Raw genomic sequence first — 19137 nt, 5'->3', positions numbered from 1 at the left:
AGTATACACTTCATTCTTTGGGGAGTAGGAATATCTATACTAAAGGACAAGAAAATCCATTCAATAGTTTTTGAGACACTTCAGTCACTTCAAAGGTCATTAGGATGCCTCCTCTGAAATCCAGGCAGGAGACAAGTACTAAAGAATTAGGGCTGCCCCCAAATAGTCGACCAAGCACTGGTCGACCAAAAAATCATTAGAAAGTTTCATGGTCGCGGAAAAAAAACCCAAATACATTTGGAGCCGTGTCTTTTCAAAATCAAATGAAAATCTATGTGACTGGCCTAAAAGGCTGGAGGGGTTTTAATTTAAAAGTCAAGATACGGGAAGTCATGACAATCACTCACTCACTGTCAGTGTTTTTTTTTTTTAAGGCAGGTCCTCTCAACATTGTGGTTAGACAGTTAATGATCACTATCCAGTCATGTCGGGAAAGATGTCTAAAGTATGAGATCACTTTAAAAAGAACAAGGATGACCCCAAGAAGGTCACATGCAAACGTTGTAAGAAAAACTTTGTCTATCACTCGTTCAAGATGAGCATGACCTCCCATCTTTAACATGTAAGTAACGCTAGCCTAGATACCTGCTCATCTCCTTGCTGATTTTTTCTGACACATTTAAAATTAGAATCTGAAATAATTTGCCGGTGCCGTTAACAGGCGGCAGACTTATAGCATGCGGCTGTGCGCACTTGTAAAATAATGGTTAATTATGTTGAATTATGAATTATATATATATATATATATATATATATATATACTGTATATGTAGTAGAGTCCAACTGTGGTAAATCCAGTTGATTGGACATGATTTGGAAAGGCACACACCTGTCTATATAAGGTCCCACAGTTGACTGCATGTCAGAGCGCAAACACCAAGCATGAAGTCAAAGGAATTGTCTGTAGACCACAGAGACAAAATTGTGAGGTACAAATCTGGGGAAGGATACAGAAAAATATCTGCTGCTTTGAATGTCCCAATGAGCACAGTGGCCTCCATCATTCGTAAATGGAAGAAGTTTAAAACCAGCAGGACTCTTCCTAGAGCTGGCCGGCCGTCTAAATTGAGCAATCGGGGGAGAAGGGCGTTGGTCAGGGAAGTGACCAAGAACCCGATGGTCACTCTGTCAGAGCTCCAGCGTTCCTCCGTGGAGAGAGGAGAACCTGCCAAAAGGCACCTGAAGGACTCTCAGACCATGAGAAACAAAATTATCTGGACTGATGAGACAAAGATTGAACTCTTTGGTGTGAATGCCAGGCGTCATGTTTGGAGGAAACCAGGCACTGCTCATCACAAGGCCAATACCATCTCTACAGTCAAGCATGGTGGTGGCAGCATCATGCTGTGGGGATGATTTTCAGCAGCAGGAACTGGCAGACTAGTAAGGATAGAGGGAAAGATGAATGCAGCAATGTAAAGAGACATCCTGGATGAAAACCTGCTCCAGAGTGCTCTTTATCTCAGACTAGGGCGACGGTTCATTTTGCAGCAGGACAACGACCCCAAGCACACAGCCAAGATCTCAAAGGGGTGGCTTCAGTACCACTCTGTGAATGTCCTGGAGTGGCCCAGCCAGAGCCCAGACTTGAATCCGATTGAACATCTCTGGAGAGATCTGAAAATGGCTGTGCACAGACGTCTCCCATCCAACCTGATAGAGCTTGAGAGGTACTGCAAAGAAGAATGGGCAAAACTGCCTAAAGAGAGATGTGCCAAGCTTGTGGCATCATATTCAAAAAGACTTGAGGCTGTAGAGGCTGCCAAAGGTGGTTCTACAAAGTATTAAGCAAAGGCTGTGAATACGTATGTATATATGATTTCTTTGTTTTTTATTTTGAATACATTTTCAAAACTCTCAAGAAAACATTTTTCACGTGGTCATAATGGGGCATTATGTGTAGAATTTTGAGGACAGAGATTCATTTAATACAATTTGGAAAAAGGCTGTAACGTAATAAAATGTGGAAAAAGTGAAACGCTGTGAATACTTTCCGGATGCACTGTATAATTGACATCTCACTTTTGACAATATGGGACCATTGAGATAGTTGACACAACCACAGTAGTTGAGATGACCTCCGATGGTAGTGAAAGTGTATCTTTTCTGACAGCTTTAGTGTTGATTACATACCGTTATCCACCTGACAGAGGCGTGCTGGTATTCCAGATGTGACTCCTCCTTTAGATTTGGTCAACATTTCATTTCTGTTGTTCTTCAGGTGACAATTCATTTTAGTACTGCAAAAAACAAAGAAAATGAAACCTTGAATAAAAGTAGTCTTTTTTAAGGAAACACAGAGAAGAGATCTGACTGAAAAGGAGAACTAAATATTTAACCACATCAAGTTAAGACAGTAAGACCCTGCTTACACTTGGTTTTAAAATGAGGATAGCCATAAATACAAGTTTAAACGACCACTAAGATGCATTCACTCAAACCACTTCCTGAGGAGATCTGAGACACAGTTCACCCCGTATCTTTTGTAGTGTTAATGCTAATGCATCAATGTGACAGCGCATCAATGTTCTATAACTTGCCTATTTTATGACAAGTTGGATGAAGTGTCCCGGCCATTGATTTACCCCCTGCAGAGGCGCCGCTTGCCAGCGGGAAGGTGTACAACTGCTTATGGCCCCAGACCAGTAGGGGGCCCCTGAGGGCTGACAAACTTTAAACTACAGCAGTTGCAATGCAAAGACCTGACCTCCAAGGAGGCCACACCTTACTTACTTGACAATAACAAACTTTAAAAATAACTTTTTTGAAAAAGAAAAGTTTACATTTCGCAATTTTTTGTTGGTGTCAGATTATTTTAACAACATCATTTTGATGAGCACTGATTTGATTGGCCACCTGTGAAACTTTCCCCCCATAGATTCTATAATGGCCTCTGGTCCTTTCGAAGGAGATGTGTTGGATTCTGCCGACAGCGATATTTCCAGCTGTACCGACACAACCGCTGAAATGACTGGCGTAAGTGTGGAATTACTAACTGTGCGTGGGGCCCTAGCTGAAGTCATGTAGGCAGAGATTCAAACACAAGCTAGAGACGCATGATGGACACAGGTGTTAATGGCGATGTGTCTCGGCTGTCCACTTGTGTTTGGATCCTGTCAGGTAAGTTGCTGGAACAACAAATAAACTAATATATTTCAGCACTCTCTAATTACTCATTGTGTTGTCTTATTGGACACAAGGGAGACAAAACATAATATAAATATTTGACTACCTGTCAAAAGAGAAGTAGGTGCAGATTGGATGAGCAGAGCAGAGTGCCAGACAGTGTTCAGGAGAGGCAGCAGGTAGAGCCATAAAGTCGTTTCCTGGGATGTCAGTGCTTGGAAAAAGCTTGCCCTCACACTCTGTACAAGACAGGTAATACAATAAGAATGTGCACAACTATATCCCAATGCTTATGTCATGATATGTTTGGGTACCTCTGTTAGACTGTTGAGTCATATTTGTTTTATGGGAGAATCCAGACACGACACCAATCGTTCTTTCTACGATGGGAGTCGTTGGTATTGTCCAGCTGAATTTAAGGTGGCACTTGTACCTAAAAGACAAGAACACAGGGAATGGTAGAGCCAACTGTATGTCATGTCGCACCCTGCTGGTGCCCGAGCAAAATCTTCTATCTCATGAACTGAATTCAACTTTTTAACTCCATGTCTCATACGGTCAATGTGTCTCAGTGCATCAGAAGGTGTGTGTACATAACAACGAGTGGGAGAGGATAAAATGACAACTTAAACATTATGTGATCCTGTTTCACCTGATCTTTTCTGTTGTGAAGACTCCATTTACATAAGTAAAGAACTGACAGGCAGGGTCCTGCGCGCAGGCTGTCTGACACTCCTCGTAGTCTGCTGTAAACAAGGTTCGGTAGTCTGCCCCAAGGAAGTCCACGTTCTGGTACACCCGATTCAGACAGGGCTCTGGAAGACAGACAGAGAGAGAGTAAAGGAGAGTGTGTGATCATGCATCGCTAATTAACTGATGGTTTATTAGATTGGTTTGAAATGGTCTTGAGCCTACTTGGTTCTGGGTTGCAGGATTTGAGAGAAAATCCAGAGGTGACACCCAGCAGTGGAGTCCGAACATTGGGCTGTCCAGAGGTAGTAGACTTTAGGTAGCAGTAGAAGTGCCTGCAGAGAGGGGCAGATGTTTTCTTTTTCTGTCTTTGACCTAAAGCTTTAAACTTTTTTTTAAAGAAAAACTGAAGAGAAGGGTGGGTCCATCAAGTTACAGCCAGAAATAATAAACTGAATGTTTGTTTGTTTTTTTGATTTACATTGCTTTTTGCATCCACCGACAGGAAAAAATAATTTAAAATGAATACATTTTTGGGGACATTAGATTGGAATTTCAAACCATATTGTCATTATCTTGTTTTCTGAAAAATATGTCACTCTTTACAAGAAATGAGCATTACTTGCTTCTAATTATTTGTGTGCTGCTTGTTTTGTACCTGTTATCTTTGGTCCAGTCAGCACGAATAAAAGTAAAGAAGAGACAGGAGGCGTGCTGGGTGCAAAGCTGCTGACAGTGATCAGCATCAGGAGAGTAGAGAGTTGCTACGTCTGTTCCGGGGAAGTCCATATTCTCCACAAGCTGTTGATCACATTCTGAAGAAATGCAAGAATCAAACACAAGCACAAATACGCACACATTAAATACATTCTACATATAGGTGTTGAAATAACATAAACAACGTATGCAGGCTTTTACCTTGACTAAAGGAGAGGCTGAAGATAGACAGCAGACCCACCAAAATCACACGTGTTCCCATCTCAGTTTTGAAGCCAGTAAAGATTCTTTAAGCACAACTGCAGTATGAAAGCTGGTTCTGCAGCTGTAGGTTGGTGTAACGTTTCGCAATCCCAACATTTGCACAGTATGTCCATCAACTTTAATGGCAGTCCCATATGAACTATGGCCTGTCAGGTCTATTGGCTCTTTCAAAGGTCCAGATTAAAATCAGCCTTTGGAATAGCATTCTATTTACTTAAAGTGAACCTGTAAATGTTATTTTGCTGTGTCATTCCCAGTATGGCGTACTGAATGCTGCCGCTGCAATATATTTTCAACTCCTTTAGCACCTTTTTTTCTGAAGCAGCCTGCCTATTTATAATTTACTGCACACTATTTAATTATTTACATTATACTGCATAGTAGTTCATTATTTACATTGTTTCAAAATAGTTCATTATTTACATCATATTGCACAATAGATCATTATTAAGTTATATTGCACAATGGTCTATTTTCATTTCAGCACTATTATTTGAACTGTTGTATATAGTGTATTGTACATATTTCACATATGTCCTATCTCTATCTTCCACATATTGTTACTATAATATAATGCACATTTTTATATTCATTGTCTTGCTTCTATTTATATACAAGTTATACATATGGTTACATATTCTTATTCTAATGTATTCATTATTTCAATTCAGTATTATTGTTAAAAATATCTCATATTTTGTTTACTATTCAAGAACGGAGCAACTGTAGCGACCCAAATTTCCCCCTGGGGAACAATAATGTGTTTCTCTTCTATTCTCTTCTACAACCATTAAGTCAAACTGTGGGTGAGGCTGAAACATATCTTGGGGGCCTGAAACCGTCACCTGCATGATAATGGATTCATTAGAGGTGCTCATTGAGGTGCTTCTGATAACAAAGAAGGCATCCTAACCCGGACTCTGATTTAAAAGTGCCTCTTTGATGTCTAAGTATGAAAACAGTGGAAAGTTCATCTTCTGTTTGTACAATGTGTTGCCACCCTTTGGGCATATAGGGAATGACAGCAAAGCTGCAAGGAGCCCAATGGTGACAAACTCAACCGCACAGTAAAAGCAACAGTGGTTTATTTGCATTTAGTGCCCTCTGCTGTCAAAACTTCAAACTTCCTGTGAGAGACCAGTTTTGATGTCAATGGTAAATTATCTTGGTAAAAATCTAAAGTTATGTTTTAATACTACTGTACCCCATCACAGAAATAATATATATTTCAGTCAATCTGAATCCATGCTCTGGGCACTGACCTTGAAATAAATACAACATGCAAAGCTGACAATCAATTATTTTATTGTTTTGTTTACAACATTAATCTGCAATTTACAAATCAAACTAATTAAGTAAGTCAATAACAACAACAACAGCAAGCCAACTAGAGTAGTGCAATGCAAGGAGTGGTTACATATTACACAATAGGAACCGTCCCAGTGTGTCACCTGATGTGTGTTTGAAACTCAGATCCCTTTCAGTTGGTCCGTCCCCGGTGTCTCCAGCCAAGTAGGAGGCCAGGTCTTTTTGATGCTGGGTCTGCTCTTCAGAGAGTTATAGTAAGCTGCCAGTTTGGGGTAACGCTCTTCACATAACCTATAGGAGGGAGACAAGTTAGTGTGAACTTCAAAATACAAATGAAGTGCTCTCTGTAATACGTGTGTTGATGTTTTATCATGCAGCTTAAAGTCATTTTCAGTCATTTTCGTCCACGTACTGAAAACGGAAGAGATAAGCGATGCTTGGAAAAACAGTCACATCAGCCAGGGAAAAGCTCTTTCCTGCCAGGAACGAGCCAGATGCCTAGAAGATATATAAAAAACAACAGTTAGGCTGCACCATGTACTGGTGGGCAATCAAGATACTCATGCCAACAGGGATGCATTCATTTGCTTTTATCTCTATTAATAAATTACAATTTAAACAAATGTTACCTAGGATGGGGGTCATCCCCATGTTCCCCGGTCACATAAACCTATACCTTTGCTCATTTAATTCAGCATTTTGTTAGGGTTAGGGGTTACTGTTGGGGTCGGGGTTAAAGGGTACGGTTAGGGTCTACATAGGCATATTTCCCGTGGAATTCTGCACCGATTGTGGAAGAAATAACAGACTGGGGAACATAGGACCTGGGGAACATAGGTACGCTCCCCTATAATGCTAAAATAATAGCTAAAATGCATTATATGTGTATGTATCTTTAATTTGTTCCACATATTGCACACTTATTCCCCTTCTTGCTGAGGGTGAAATGAGGAGATTGATACCGCCTATTAGCTTAGCTTAACAAAAAAAGACTGGAAACAGCTAGCCGGACTCTGTCCAAAGGTAAGAAAATGAGCCAACCAGGACCTTTAAATTCCCTATCTGTAGGGTTAGGTTGGATTGTACCAAGTACCAAGTAGCATTGAAACTTCTCCAGCCAATGATACCTGCATCTGATCCCTTTTGACCCACATCTAGAATAAAAAAACTTTATATATCTTTTTTTAAACGAAAGATTGACTGACCAATCTCGTAAGAGGATAATAAATATAAAGTCATTTAGCTGAGCACTGGAAGCAGGGGGAAAGGGCTAGCTTGGTGCTGTAAAAATTACAACCAGGTTTTATCACAAATTAAACAAGCAGGGTATGCAGTGTAAGTTAACTTTAGAGGTGGGAGCAAATGTATTTTGTTACCCTCAGACAGAGCCAGGCTAGCCGTTTCCCCATGTTTCCAGTCTTTTTGCTAAGCTAGGCTAACAAGCTGCTGGTGGTAGCTTCATATACAGGCATGAATGATATCAATCTTCTTATCAGACTCTCAGAAAGAAAGCAAGTAAGGTTATCTCCCAAAATGCTGCAGCTGCTTACAGAACAGCATTCCTTACACTCAACATGTAATTGCGGTGCCATGTCAACAAATGTGTCAATTCAGTTAAAATCCTTGCTCTGCAACTGTGTAACCTTTTTCTTTTGTGTTTGAGGGTATAGCATTTCATAATCTTGAGGTTTACCTTCTGCAGGTATCCCTCCCACATCTTCAACTCAGCAGTCAGAGTCTCTCTGTTTCTCTTTACAGCAGAGTCGTGTCTCTCTGCCTCTGGGACCTTCCAGTTGTAGTAGATAACATCCGCTGAAAAATGTAAAAACAGGCATTCAGCTGTGACGGCTGCTCTTGGAGGATACATAACATCCCCTCCTACACTGAGTTTAGACCAACTGCTTTCATTTCCTTAGCAGTTGAGGGTTGGGTCAGTCAGGACATTATTGCATAACGTCAGTTATAAAAGTGTCTGAAAGAAAGTTTGAAGCAGCCTACTTACAAAATACTATGTTCAGTGAACTGTAATTGTGATTATGCATGAGTTGACTGGTTATAACTGGGAGTGCAGCTCTCTACTTTTTGCACCCCTTCTCCCAAAACTGTGCCCTGTCTCATGACTTGAGCTTTGCATGCAAGAAAGTCTGAGCATGTGATTCTTTGTGAGATTATGACTGTTCAACACCACTACTTTTAAAGGGGTGCACCACATTAATGCATGGCTTAATTATGTGAATGCAAAGTGCATTAGTGCATGGCATGTGTTTTGAACAAATCAGGTTCCTAGGGGGCGGGGCCCTCCCTCTAAGGAGACTCACGAGGAGTCTCAAAGGTTTAAAAAGGTGGCAGTTGGTTGGACAGAGTATGTTGCCAAGAGCAATGTAGTTCTACTCTAAGTCCCATGAGGCAGACAATGGCAACAACATCAGCTAAGTCATACAGTTATGAGGCTACTGATAAGGATTTACAGGTCCAATAGCTATGTCTGGGTTTGCAACAGTTAAATACTTCAGTTTTACACGTCAGGGTGAACATACCCATTTTTTGGTTGAGCGTGAGACCCTCAAACATGCGCTGGTACATCTGCGCTTGCTCAGCCGGGCAGTCAGGGATCAGCTTGTTTCCTGACTTGAATTGGCTCTGTTGTTGGAAACATGAAAAGACCAACCATTATGAACACAGCTGCATGGGGCTCGGGTTTCTTTTCCTCTGAGGTGTAGGGTGTCTACAAGGCATTGTTACACACACACACACACACACACACACACATACACGCACACACACACACACACACAGAACACTCCTACTTATTAACTCCTTGTTGGCACAAGGCTGCATAAAATTTTAACTAGGAGCCAAAGTTCGGCACTTTGGCCAAGTTCTTACCTCCAGGTACATGCAGGCAGCGTAGGACTCATTCAGGACATGGGTTTTATGTTTGAAGGACGGAAGCTTTAAGAAAGATAGAGTGGAATGAAAACATTACTTAACATTGTTATTTTATTACTAAATTAAATAGAAATGTTTGCATATCATAGGGGAAAAGGAAGACAGAGATTATAAGAGGATTTGTATTATTTCTATGTAATGTTTAAAGAACTTACCTGTCCCCGGGGATTCATGGCCATGACTTCCGGTGACTTGTGCTCCCCTTTCTCAAAGGAGAGCAGTTTTTGGTTGTAGCCCTGCAGCTCCTTCTCCTCCAGAGCGATCATCACCCTCCAGCAGGGAGGAGAGCCGGAGCCCCACAGCAGAGTCATTTCCTGGGCCATGGTTTCAGAGCGACCTGCTTGACTGCACTTCACTTCACTGACAGCACCTGAAGTTGGGAGTGGCTGAAGAAGTGAAGTCAGAGTGTGACAGACGCCTGGTTTTTATAACAAGCTCCAGCCCTTTGCATCCTGATTGGTGGAATTAAGTCCCATCCCATTTTTGTGTCAACACCAATGATCAAGACAGTTAAAATAATCCACACCCAATCCAAGCATGTTATACCAGCTTCTGATAAGGCAAGGCAACATGTCATGTTAAAAGCATATTTCAGTAACTGTATTAAACTGATTTAATGTGGATTATGCCTCTAGCTGCTCATATCCAAAGGCATTAACAAAGTCATATCTATGGAGGGGAGACTTCTATGGTTTGCATGAAACCTCTTTGATCTCAGCAATGCCAATGACATAAAGTTTGACTGTAGTATTCCAACAGACATTACATACATGATATGTATGTGTGGAAACGTGTCAGTGTGACTTTAAACAATTCCTGCAGTTATTTACTTCCCTATTTCTTGCTGCATGTTTCTGCACATTCTGAAATTTGACTGAACTCACAGTGACTCAGCATTTTACACTCACCCCTGCACACAGAGAAAACCAGCTCCAGCACTGTCATTAAAACTAAACAAACAGGTCTCAACAAATGTAATGCACACCACCTGTTTAATTAATGTCATCACATGAGCATGACATTAAAAAAGAAATACTTGGTTTATTCTGAAATACTCTTATTTGTTACCATCCATAATTTGATAGAATATCAGCTGTGGCTATACCACTGCTGTACTAGCATGTTTTTTTAAATGACCAAGGCACTTCAACAAAAACCTTTATTTTGGGAAAAAAAAGTGTGCAAAATTAGAGAACACTTTGAGATCCCTCCCAGTCATTGGTGTTAATATAGCACCTGGGGACACTTTACTTACCTTCACTGCAATTGTCTCCCTAGCAGCCCACAACTTTCATGCAAAACAATGCCCCCCTGGCACACTGCAAAGCAGGTTAAGTAGGTCCTTGAAGCTACGAATATCGAAAGAATACAAATTCATTCAAAGCCAAGGGCCTCTACACTTCCTTTTCATTTTTGAATCCTATGGCCCGAAGAAAACATTGCTTAAATCTTCACTTCTGACACAATGTTTAATGTTCTCTAATTTTGCTCGCTGTCTTTTTCACAAAATAAAGGTTTTTGTTGAAGTGCCTTGGTTATTTAAAAAAAAAAGATGCTCGGACAGCAGTGATATAGTATTTATTAGTTGTTCTCTACTTTGAGCTACTTGAGTAGTCTGCAGAATCAACACTGCCATGCATGTCCATCAACTTTGCAATCACTATGCTATTTCGGTTTGCAATTGTGGTTTTGCTGAAGAATTTGCATTCCAGCACTATTCATCTGCGGACCAGTGGCCTATTATTTATCTGAGAAGTTTGACGAAACCACAAATTGCATCATAAGTTCATTCAGAGGATCGGGTGACTGAGTTAGTGCACCAGTGACGTTCCACCTCTTCAGATTGTTTAATCTTCATTCTAAAATTCTTGACACTATTTTTTTGTGTGTGTCTTAATCAGTGTGTTGTGAGAATGTTCTGAGTGTGCAGTTCATTAACTTAATTTTGCTTGACTAGCATGACATAAACATTTTCTGTTGTCCAAGCATGTTGGGAAGGACAAAGGGCAATAGTGACTACAATACAACCGGTTTTCTATACTATTTGGTCATGTTGGTCCCCAGGTTCTGCTCTACTTGCATGACATGGCACATTTAATATGTTGGTTTGTATCCTGTGTACACGGTGCTCATGCAAAAGAGTGGACTGCTCCATCTAGACCACACTATATAAATAAAGGCTGAATAAATGCAGAAGGCCTACACAATATTCCGACTATAGTTTTTTGTTTTTAGCGTAGAGGCTCTGTAGCAATGATGGAGTTATCTGATACTGTATGTACATATCATTGTCATAATAAATTATGAATACCTAAATCAGTAAGGCTATATTTAAACCCCTAGATGGCTACAAAGTTTTTTAGGTCTGACTGTTTCAAAGTAAAATCACATTTTCTATTTGGCTTTTGTTCTGGAATATCATGAATTTGCTCTTGTAGGCTGACTGTCAGCATGTGATCATAAGCATTTAGCATTAATTCCTTGTCAGTGTCTCAGAACTCAGGCGTTTGTTTATTTGCATTTTTGTGGTTTCATTATTTCTTTATGTAAAGCACGTTGGACTGCTTTTGTATGTGGTGCTATGCAAATAAATGTGATTTGCTGTGAGGAGTGTGACCTGTGTCCATCTGCAGACTTTTTTCAGCAAATTGGTCTGCAAAAAGCCAGGATGTGGAACAGGATGTCACTTTGCACAAGGTTTTCAAGGCTCCTCCTCTCATACAACTGAAATGTGCTGCATTCCTGCGTGCACGATTTAAACCCAAGTTTATAAGCATGTGGAACATCTCGACACAGCAGAAGCACAAGTCTGTTTGTTTGAATAATACAGCATTGTGAAGCTGCTGTGAATTCCACTGCACAACATATAAAATCATTTTCATTTCATGTAAATTATCTAATCTAATCTAATCTAATTTTTATGCAAAGTCATGATAATACATCACCAACCTTTGTGCAGAGCAAACCAGCTTTGGCACATGCCACTGAAACAATAAAACCACTTGGTCACACTGTCAAAGACACCGCCTACCTTTTTTTTAAAGTGAGATGTGAGATTGATGGGGGTTATAGGGCTGAGGTTGTGTTCAGCAGCACTAAAGTACTACATGACTTACTATCAGTCGTCTTACTTTTATTTGCTGGTCATACTGGTTTACAATGCAGTGTGTGTAGTGTACAGAGAAGGTAAAAGACAAGTTTGCTGTGGGTGGAGTAGTTGAGTAAAATAAATAGATGGAAACCTATTAACTTAACAACTGACTTCACAGAAAGACTCAAAATGCATCGGAAAAACTGCTTTAGTGACTTGTACATGTATAAGTCAACATACACATTTTAACATACATGTCAAATATACACTCCATGTAGCCTGGCATCATCAGACTAATTCTCAAATGCATATTACAACCAATTTTAGCAATTTAAAGCTGGGTGACACAACTTTCTCAAATTACAGCTAATCAGTACACTAAAATGCGTTTCTGAAAACATCTGAGGTGAGAAACAGGCAATACAGTACCAGAATATTGACTGATATTTGATCAGCAATGCCTAGTTGGAGAGTTTGATCGTGAGTTTCGTGAGTCTTGTGCTGGACAGAGTATGCCAGTTACATTCAGTAACTGCATTAAAGCAAGACGCTCCTCTGTCAGTCATCGTCTTAAACCCGCCCCACATGAGGTAAAAGATTCCGACTGGCCAGTAAGATCTGAAGTTGCTTATAATCAGTGGGTGCGCTCCTTTTTCTACAGCCAGGGCACAATCTGGCAGGAAGCGGAGACAAGTGGAGAGGGCGTTAGAAAGCATAAATGGAGGGGCAAACATTTGTAGTCGAGGTAGGCGTACACGCCGCCATCTACGCTGGAATTGAGCGGGGCATCCATCATATGCCCGGCGTTGTAATGGTGCGAACCCTGTCTGAACGGGAGGGAGGCCGTACGCAAGTGCCAGAGCAAATGAAACATGAGCTTGGCAGATTTATCTGGTTCTCACACCCCAACGCCATGTAACTCAGCAAAAAAAACCTGCTACGTCAACAAAATCACAATGTGAAATTTTGTCCGTCTACTTTTTTGTCAAAGATTTGACAAAAACATTTAAACTAAATATGAAAGCTTAGTAAGAGGAAGCACATTCTGCTCTTGTAACAATAATATATTTAGAACACACTGGTAATCTCAACACTTTCTTTTCTTTGAATCATCTTGGAAGTAAAAGAGCTGTATCATAATGAAACTATGTTAAAGCAAAAAGCCTTTTGTGTGGAAAACAAACCCAAAACATTACAGGCAGACGTGACTGTAAAGTGTGTGTGGATCTCAGATGTCTTTGAGTGTGTCCTGTCCCTTGGGGTTCTCTAGCCAGTGAGGAGGCCAGCTGGCTTTGATGCTGGGCCGCTCCTTCAGCAGAGCATAATACTCTCCCAGTTTAGGGTAATGCTCAGCAGACAACCTAAAGAGAGGAAAGGAGACGTTTGAACTGCAATGTCAAGCCGCACATCACTTATTGTACAACTTCTGGAAAATGCACCAGCCTTCTCCCACTCACCCAAATCTAAAGAGAGTAGCAACAGTTGGAAAAACAGTCACATCTGCCAGAGAGAAGGACGGTCCTGTCAGGTGAGAGCCCGAGCCCAGCTTGAGAAAGGTGAAAAAATTCATGTTTGAATGTGCCAATGTGTGTAGTTTGTTTGTGTTTGTGTGCACTGTGCATACACTACCTTCTCCTGGTAACCCTCCCAGAGCTTAAGTTCAGCGGCCAAAGCTTCCCTGTTCCTCTTTAGAGCGGAGTCATGCCTCTCTCCTTCAGGGACAAACCAGTCATAGTAGATAACTGCATCTAGACAAAAAACACACATTCAAGAGGGAGCAGCTTTAGTGGATGATCTCATTTCCTTGGCAAAGTGTAGCATTTTCAAACATCAATCATTTACTGTTTAAAGATAAAGCTGCAATATTGTACATTTCCCTTATTGTCAATATATGCTATGAAAATGTCACAAATATAGTTTTGCATTTGGTTTTTTTAAAGGCCACTGGGCCCTGTAGTTTTTCGCAAACAGTATATTGGGAAGGGAAAAAAAGCACATTTGTTGGGATCTATTTTTATCTGTGGATTAACACATTTATTTCAGTGAGCAGAAGAAACTATGTCACCTGGTATTACTGGTCTTTTAATAAGATTTGCCGACAATAACATACATAGAATAGAGAATATGACTAACCTTTAAATTATACTGCGCTATAACCCATGCCATGCCAGAAACTTTGTATTAAAATGAGATTTGAAGTGAAGTGTCTTACTGAGTTTCTCGTAGAATGTAAGACCCTCAAACATGCGCTGGTACATCAGTGCTTGTTCTGCCGGGCTGTCTGGGATCAGATTGTTTCCTTTAGACTTAAACTGACTCTGCCATTAAGTGAGAAAAGACACACACATTTGATGTCACACTTCATTATTTCAAATAGAGAGATAGTATCTTGTTTTGTTGGTATGTTTCAGTTGGTGGGCAGGCTCGCTCACCTCCAGGTAAAAACAGGCAGCGTAGGATTCATTCACGATGACGTCTCCGTGTTTGAAAGAGGGAAGCTTAAAAATCATAGAAGTTATAATGTGAGAAGATATTCAAGGGTTAAACATTATCACAGTCACCTAATCATCTCAATGCTAAAGCTACTGGGAGCTAATTAAGATAAGCTGCTGAGCTGTGTCACACAGGCACTCTTGGGGAACAAGAACTGGCACACTAGAACATGTTGCAACAATATACGTGAGGTTTTAACGCTGGATTGCTGCCCTCAGGAAACAGAATACCTTTTTCTACCTCACACCTCCCCGCAAATTGTTATACGTCTGTAAACAATCCGTAAACCGTATAAAGTGGGGAAGTTGGCGGCCTCCTTTCAGGAAGACAAGGGAGGTGGATGCAACGTAGCATACATTTCACTGTTTTGCATGTTTAAATGGATTCAATATGAAAATAAAAATATGTACATGTGTGTGAACCTCTGCAGAAACACATTTGATAGGTTTATGAGAAAAGATATATTTAAAATTTAATTAAAGGTGTTTTCTCTTTGTTGACTAGATACTTGTGATGTAAATTAAAGGTCTTGGTCAATGATTTTTGTGAACATGTACCCCAACATTCACATTCCATAGGCCTTATCCAACGGTTACGGTGATACATCCTGAGGACAGTGAGGAAGAATTCATCACAATCTGGTTTGAGAGGCAAAGAAATACAAATGTAGTTCTAATTTATAGTTTTTTTTTAGTCGTGGAATAATATAATCTACATCATACAGGATACGAATATATTCTAAACAGCAGTGTGGGTTGGAAGTTAGGAGTAGACAAAATAAGGAAAGTGCAGTCCTACAAATTATTATATCTTGTACGCTGTAATACCAAAATGTTTTATTTTCGGAAGATGAACTGATTTAAAGAAATAAAGACCAACTTCCTGTAAAAAATACACCTGAGGGTTTAGCTTTCTGTACAAACTGTTACAATACAATGAAGAAAACTGTGCTGGCTATGGAAATATTATATAAAACAAATTAATATCTAAGGCATTTCACTAAATTAATGTTCGGAACAAATATTATATAAAACAAATTCATATCTAAAGCATTTCACTAAATTAATGTTCGGAACAAATATATAAAACAAATTAATATCTAAAGCATTTCACTAAATTAATGTTCGGAACAAATATTATATAAAACAAATTTAATACCTAAGGCATTTCACTAAATTAATATTCGGAACAAATATTATATAAAACAAATTAATGTCTAAAGCATTTCACTAAATTAATATTCGGAACAAATACTATATAAAACAAGTTAAAATATGAAGTATTTCACTAAATTAAACAAATACTATATTAAAAATGTAATATATTAATATATATTGTGACAATTTCGACCATTGACACATTATCAGAGAGCATTAATCTTCAAAAGAAAAAAAATAGGATGAAATTGTTATTTTGGATGTTTGACGATTCCGTGTGCAGTCGAGGGTTAACCAAACATGGCGGTTGGCTAACTCTAGTTTTCGCAAGCCTATACAAATGCTACGAAGACGAAGTAACACTTTTAAAGGCTCTATAATAACTTGGCCACACTGATAGTCCACCACAGAATAACCGTTTACTTTAGCAGTACTTGGTCGTTACCGCCCTCTGTGGTGCGTTTGTGTCACTTGTTAATAGAAATGTATAATTCAAAATTTCCAGAAAAAAACGTGCTTTTTGGTAAATATAATGTGAGCCGATTTGAAAGACACGTCTCCGTTTCTCGTCTACAGCCTTCGGTCATGTTTCAGCTAGCATACATTTCTGCCGGTAGGAGAAAACGTGATGTTTTGAATGGAGTTTGGCTCCAGCCGCCGTCTATCAGGGATCATTAACATGGTGGGATTATCGGTTGCGTGTGATATTAAACACGCTGTGTTACAAGGGGCAGGGAAATGTCAGGGGTAGTTAACAACGGTCATTTACTACTATATGGTGGCTTTAATCTACTCCATACCTGTCCCCTGGCGTTTATAGCCAACACTTCTTGGGACTTGTGCTCCATTTTCTCAAAGGAGAGCAGTTTTTGGTTGTAGCCCTGCAGCTCCTTCTCCTCCAGAGCGATCATCACCCTCCAGCAGGGAGGAGAGCCGGAGCCCCACAGCAGAGTCATGTCCTGGGCCATGGTTTTAGACTTAACACCCTGAAGCCTGAGAGAGAGAGAGAGAGAGACGAACTGTTACTGTGTCCCACAAAGGGAGATTTATTTATACTCTTTTCAAAGTTCATGAGGATCTCCAGCTATTATAAAATGCCTTAGTCGCCACCTACCGGCCAGGAGGAGGTAATACAACGTATGTTCTTTCAAATAAATTCACTTTATCGTAGCTTTTTAGCTCTAATCCCATATTTTATTAACAAATATGTTAGTAAGAAATTTCATACGGAAAATGAAATAAAACAAGTTTTTTATCAAAAAGATTTTTAATCATTTTACCGTAAAACTAACTTAGATATACACAATACAATGTTTTTGTTTCAGAGATCCTTCAAGATATCATAACCCTGTGGGCCGGCCAGCCAGTGTGAGGGCCAGCTGGCTTTAATGCTGGGTCTGTCCTTCAACAGGCTGTAAAATTTGGCCAGTTTGGGGTAACGTCCAACAGACAGCCTGCAGAGAAGAAACAAAGTGATGATTTCACTGAAAAACACAGCAGTCTGGTCTCATGACTGTCATCACTCTGTCACCTACCCAAAACGAAACGCATAAGCAACGCTTGGAAAGATGATCACATCGGCCAATGAGAAGGCCCCAGCCAGGTAGGAGCCTGCAGCCGCCTTGATGCAGAAATGAAATGATGTACAGTCATGTCTATATGTGTGCGTGTGTGTGTGTGTGTGTGTGTTTGTGTTTGTGTTTGTGCGTGCGTGCGTGCATGCATGTGTGCGTGTGTGTGTTTGTGTGTGTGTGTGTGTGTGTGTGTGTGTGTGTGTGTGTGTGTGTGTGTGTGTGTGTGTGTGTGTGTGTGTGTGTGTGTGTGTGTGTGTGTGTGTGTGTGTGTGTGTGTGTGTGTGTGTGTGTGTGTGTGTGTGCGTGTGTGTGCTGGTCAACACCCTATACCTTCTGCAGGTAACCCTCCCAGAGTTTGAGTTCAGTCCAGAGCGTCCCTGTTTCACAGCAGAATCATGTCTCTCCTCCTCAGGGACAAAGCATTCATAGTAGATGACTGAATCTAAGGCAGATCATCCAATAAAATTATTACTGTGTATCACTGTGTTCGTGTTCAGGTATTTTGGTGTGTGTGTGTGCGTGTGTGTGTCTGTGTGTGTGTGTGTGTGTGTGTGTGTGTGTCTTACTGAGTTTATCGGTGAGGGTGAGAACCTCCATCATGCATTGGTACATCAGTGCTAGTTCTGCAGGACTGTCAGGAGTCAGCTTGTTGCCCTGAGACTTAAACTGATTCTGTCACAAACAAAGCAAATATAAAATATAAAGATTAGGCCCATATTTGATAAATGGATGAATTCTGAAACAATAGGCCCCTGGGCACGGGTAGGTAAGTGACCCCCCCCCCCGCCCTGTCTACATAGGCACAAGATAGCCAAACTCAAAGAGTCTACTTTTAGTCATTTTGTATCCCTATGTGATCTATTCAAGCTTAACGTCCTGTAGTAATTGTGGGGCTCTTTTCATTCGTGTTGCATCTATTTTTAGTTGTTTCACTAAGCTTTGTGTCTTTTTATGTGTTTTTTCTAGTCCTTTTCACGTCCATTTTCAGTTGTGTGTTTAGCCCCTCCCTTTGGTCATTCTGCGGTCGGTTTGCGTCTCGGTGCAATTATTTTGCATCTCTGTCATTGTTTTGCATCTATTTTTGTCATTTACTACATTTGTGTGGTGGTTTTGCACCTATATTTAGGGTCACATGTGTTGTCTATTTCCAGTCATTTAGTGTTTCACTGTGGTGCTTTTACATCTTTGTAGTCATTTCCCGCATCTTTAAATGTTATGTGTTTTTCTATATTGTGAATCGGGGCCCCTGAGCCTGAACCCGTCCACGGTTTGGTAGTCAATCAGTATAATATTCCACATATTCTGTATTTAGTTTTTACACACTACCTCCAGATATAAACATGCTGCGCTGGACTCATTCAGTATGTTGTCTCCATGTTTAAAGGCAGGAAGCTGGTGCAAAGACATTAAATCACATCAGCATAAGTTGGTTGGTTATTATGCAGTGCAGTTTGTGTCATTAAATTATCTGTAACGTGTGGAGCGGCGGACCTGTTATACAGACACACATTATTTACTGAATGGTTTTAAATATGGCCCTGGTTTTAAGTACTTGATCTCTGTGAGTATCCTGCGTGTGATACTGTAAACCCACCTTTCCTCTCGGGTTGAATTCCAAGACTTCCTGGGATTTGTGTTCCCCTTTCTCAAAAGACAGCAGCTTGCGTTTGTAACCCTGCAGCTTCTTTTCTTCCAGAGTGATTATAACTCGCCAGCAGGGAGGGGATCAAGCCCCCCACAGCAGACTCATAGACTTGGCCATGGACAC

At 40.4% G+C, this 19137-nt stretch overlaps 2 protein-coding genes and 1 pseudogene across 3 annotated transcripts; all 3 read right to left on the bottom strand.

Moving 5' to 3' along the window:
* Nucleotides 1-6085: 6085 nt before the first annotated feature.
* On the bottom strand, nucleotides 6086-9435 carry LOC310956047 (glutathione S-transferase A-like). The gene is made up of 6 exons (XM_083926161.1): nucleotides 9210-9435; nucleotides 8992-9057; nucleotides 8643-8745; nucleotides 7799-7917; nucleotides 6518-6603; nucleotides 6086-6396 (listed from the first exon to the last, which is right to left on the bottom strand). The coding sequence occupies exons 1-6, from the start codon at nucleotides 9375-9377 to the stop codon at nucleotides 6267-6269; spliced, it is 672 nt and encodes a 223-aa protein (XP_083782287.1). The 5' UTR covers nucleotides 9378-9435; the 3' UTR covers nucleotides 6086-6266.
* Nucleotides 9436-12487: 3052 nt separating this feature from the next.
* Nucleotides 12488-16817, bottom strand: LOC310956077 (glutathione S-transferase A-like). The gene is made up of 6 exons (XM_083926196.1): nucleotides 16596-16817; nucleotides 14578-14643; nucleotides 14358-14463; nucleotides 13775-13893; nucleotides 13603-13691; nucleotides 12488-13506 (listed from the first exon to the last, which is right to left on the bottom strand). Exons 1-6 carry the CDS (start codon nucleotides 16761-16763, stop codon nucleotides 13374-13376), a joined length of 681 nt encoding a protein of 226 aa, XP_083782322.1. The 5' UTR covers nucleotides 16764-16817; the 3' UTR covers nucleotides 12488-13373.
* A 299-nt stretch (nucleotides 16818-17116) lies between these two features.
* LOC310956078 (glutathione S-transferase A-like) lies at nucleotides 17117-19131 on the bottom strand (annotated as a pseudogene). Its single transcript has 6 exons — nucleotides 18964-19131; nucleotides 18696-18761; nucleotides 17936-18041; nucleotides 17700-17811; nucleotides 17331-17416; nucleotides 17117-17249 (listed from the first exon to the last, which is right to left on the bottom strand). The product of its transcript is annotated as a glutathione S-transferase A-like (transcript).
* Nucleotides 19132-19137: the final 6 nt, after the last annotated feature.

The sequence above is a fragment of the Echiichthys vipera genome (genome assembly GCF_963691815.1).
Source record: "Echiichthys vipera genome assembly, chromosome: 13".
Taxonomy (NCBI): domain Eukaryota; kingdom Metazoa; phylum Chordata; class Actinopteri; order Perciformes; family Trachinidae; genus Echiichthys; species Echiichthys vipera.
This window is presented reverse-complemented; position numbering and strand designations above follow the sequence as displayed.

Excerpts from the sequence above, each read along its gene's own strand:
- LOC310956047 (XM_083926161.1), bottom strand. The coding sequence starts at position 9,377 with ATGGCCCAGGAAATGACTCTGCTGTGGGGCTCCGGCTCTCCTCCCTGC. Across the intron at positions 8,746-8,991 it reads CTGCCTGCATGTACCTGGAG|AGCCAATTCAAGTCAGGAAA; the intron begins GTAAGAACTTGG and ends TTCCAACAACAG. Across the intron at positions 6,397-6,517 it reads GCTTATCTCTTCCGTTTTCA|GTTATGTGAAGAGCGTTACC; the intron begins GTACGTGGACGA and ends TCCCTCCTATAG.
- LOC310956077 (XM_083926196.1), bottom strand. The coding sequence starts at position 16,763 with ATGGCCCAGGACATGACTCTGCTGTGGGGCTCCGGCTCTCCTCCCTGC. Across the intron at positions 14,644-16,595 it reads CTATAAACGCCAGGGGACAG|CTTCCCTCTTTCAAACACGG; the intron begins GTATGGAGTAGA and ends ATGATTTTTAAG. Across the intron at positions 14,464-14,577 it reads CTGCCTGTTTTTACCTGGAG|AGTCAGTTTAAGTCTAAAGG; the intron begins GTGAGCGAGCCT and ends ACTTAATGGCAG.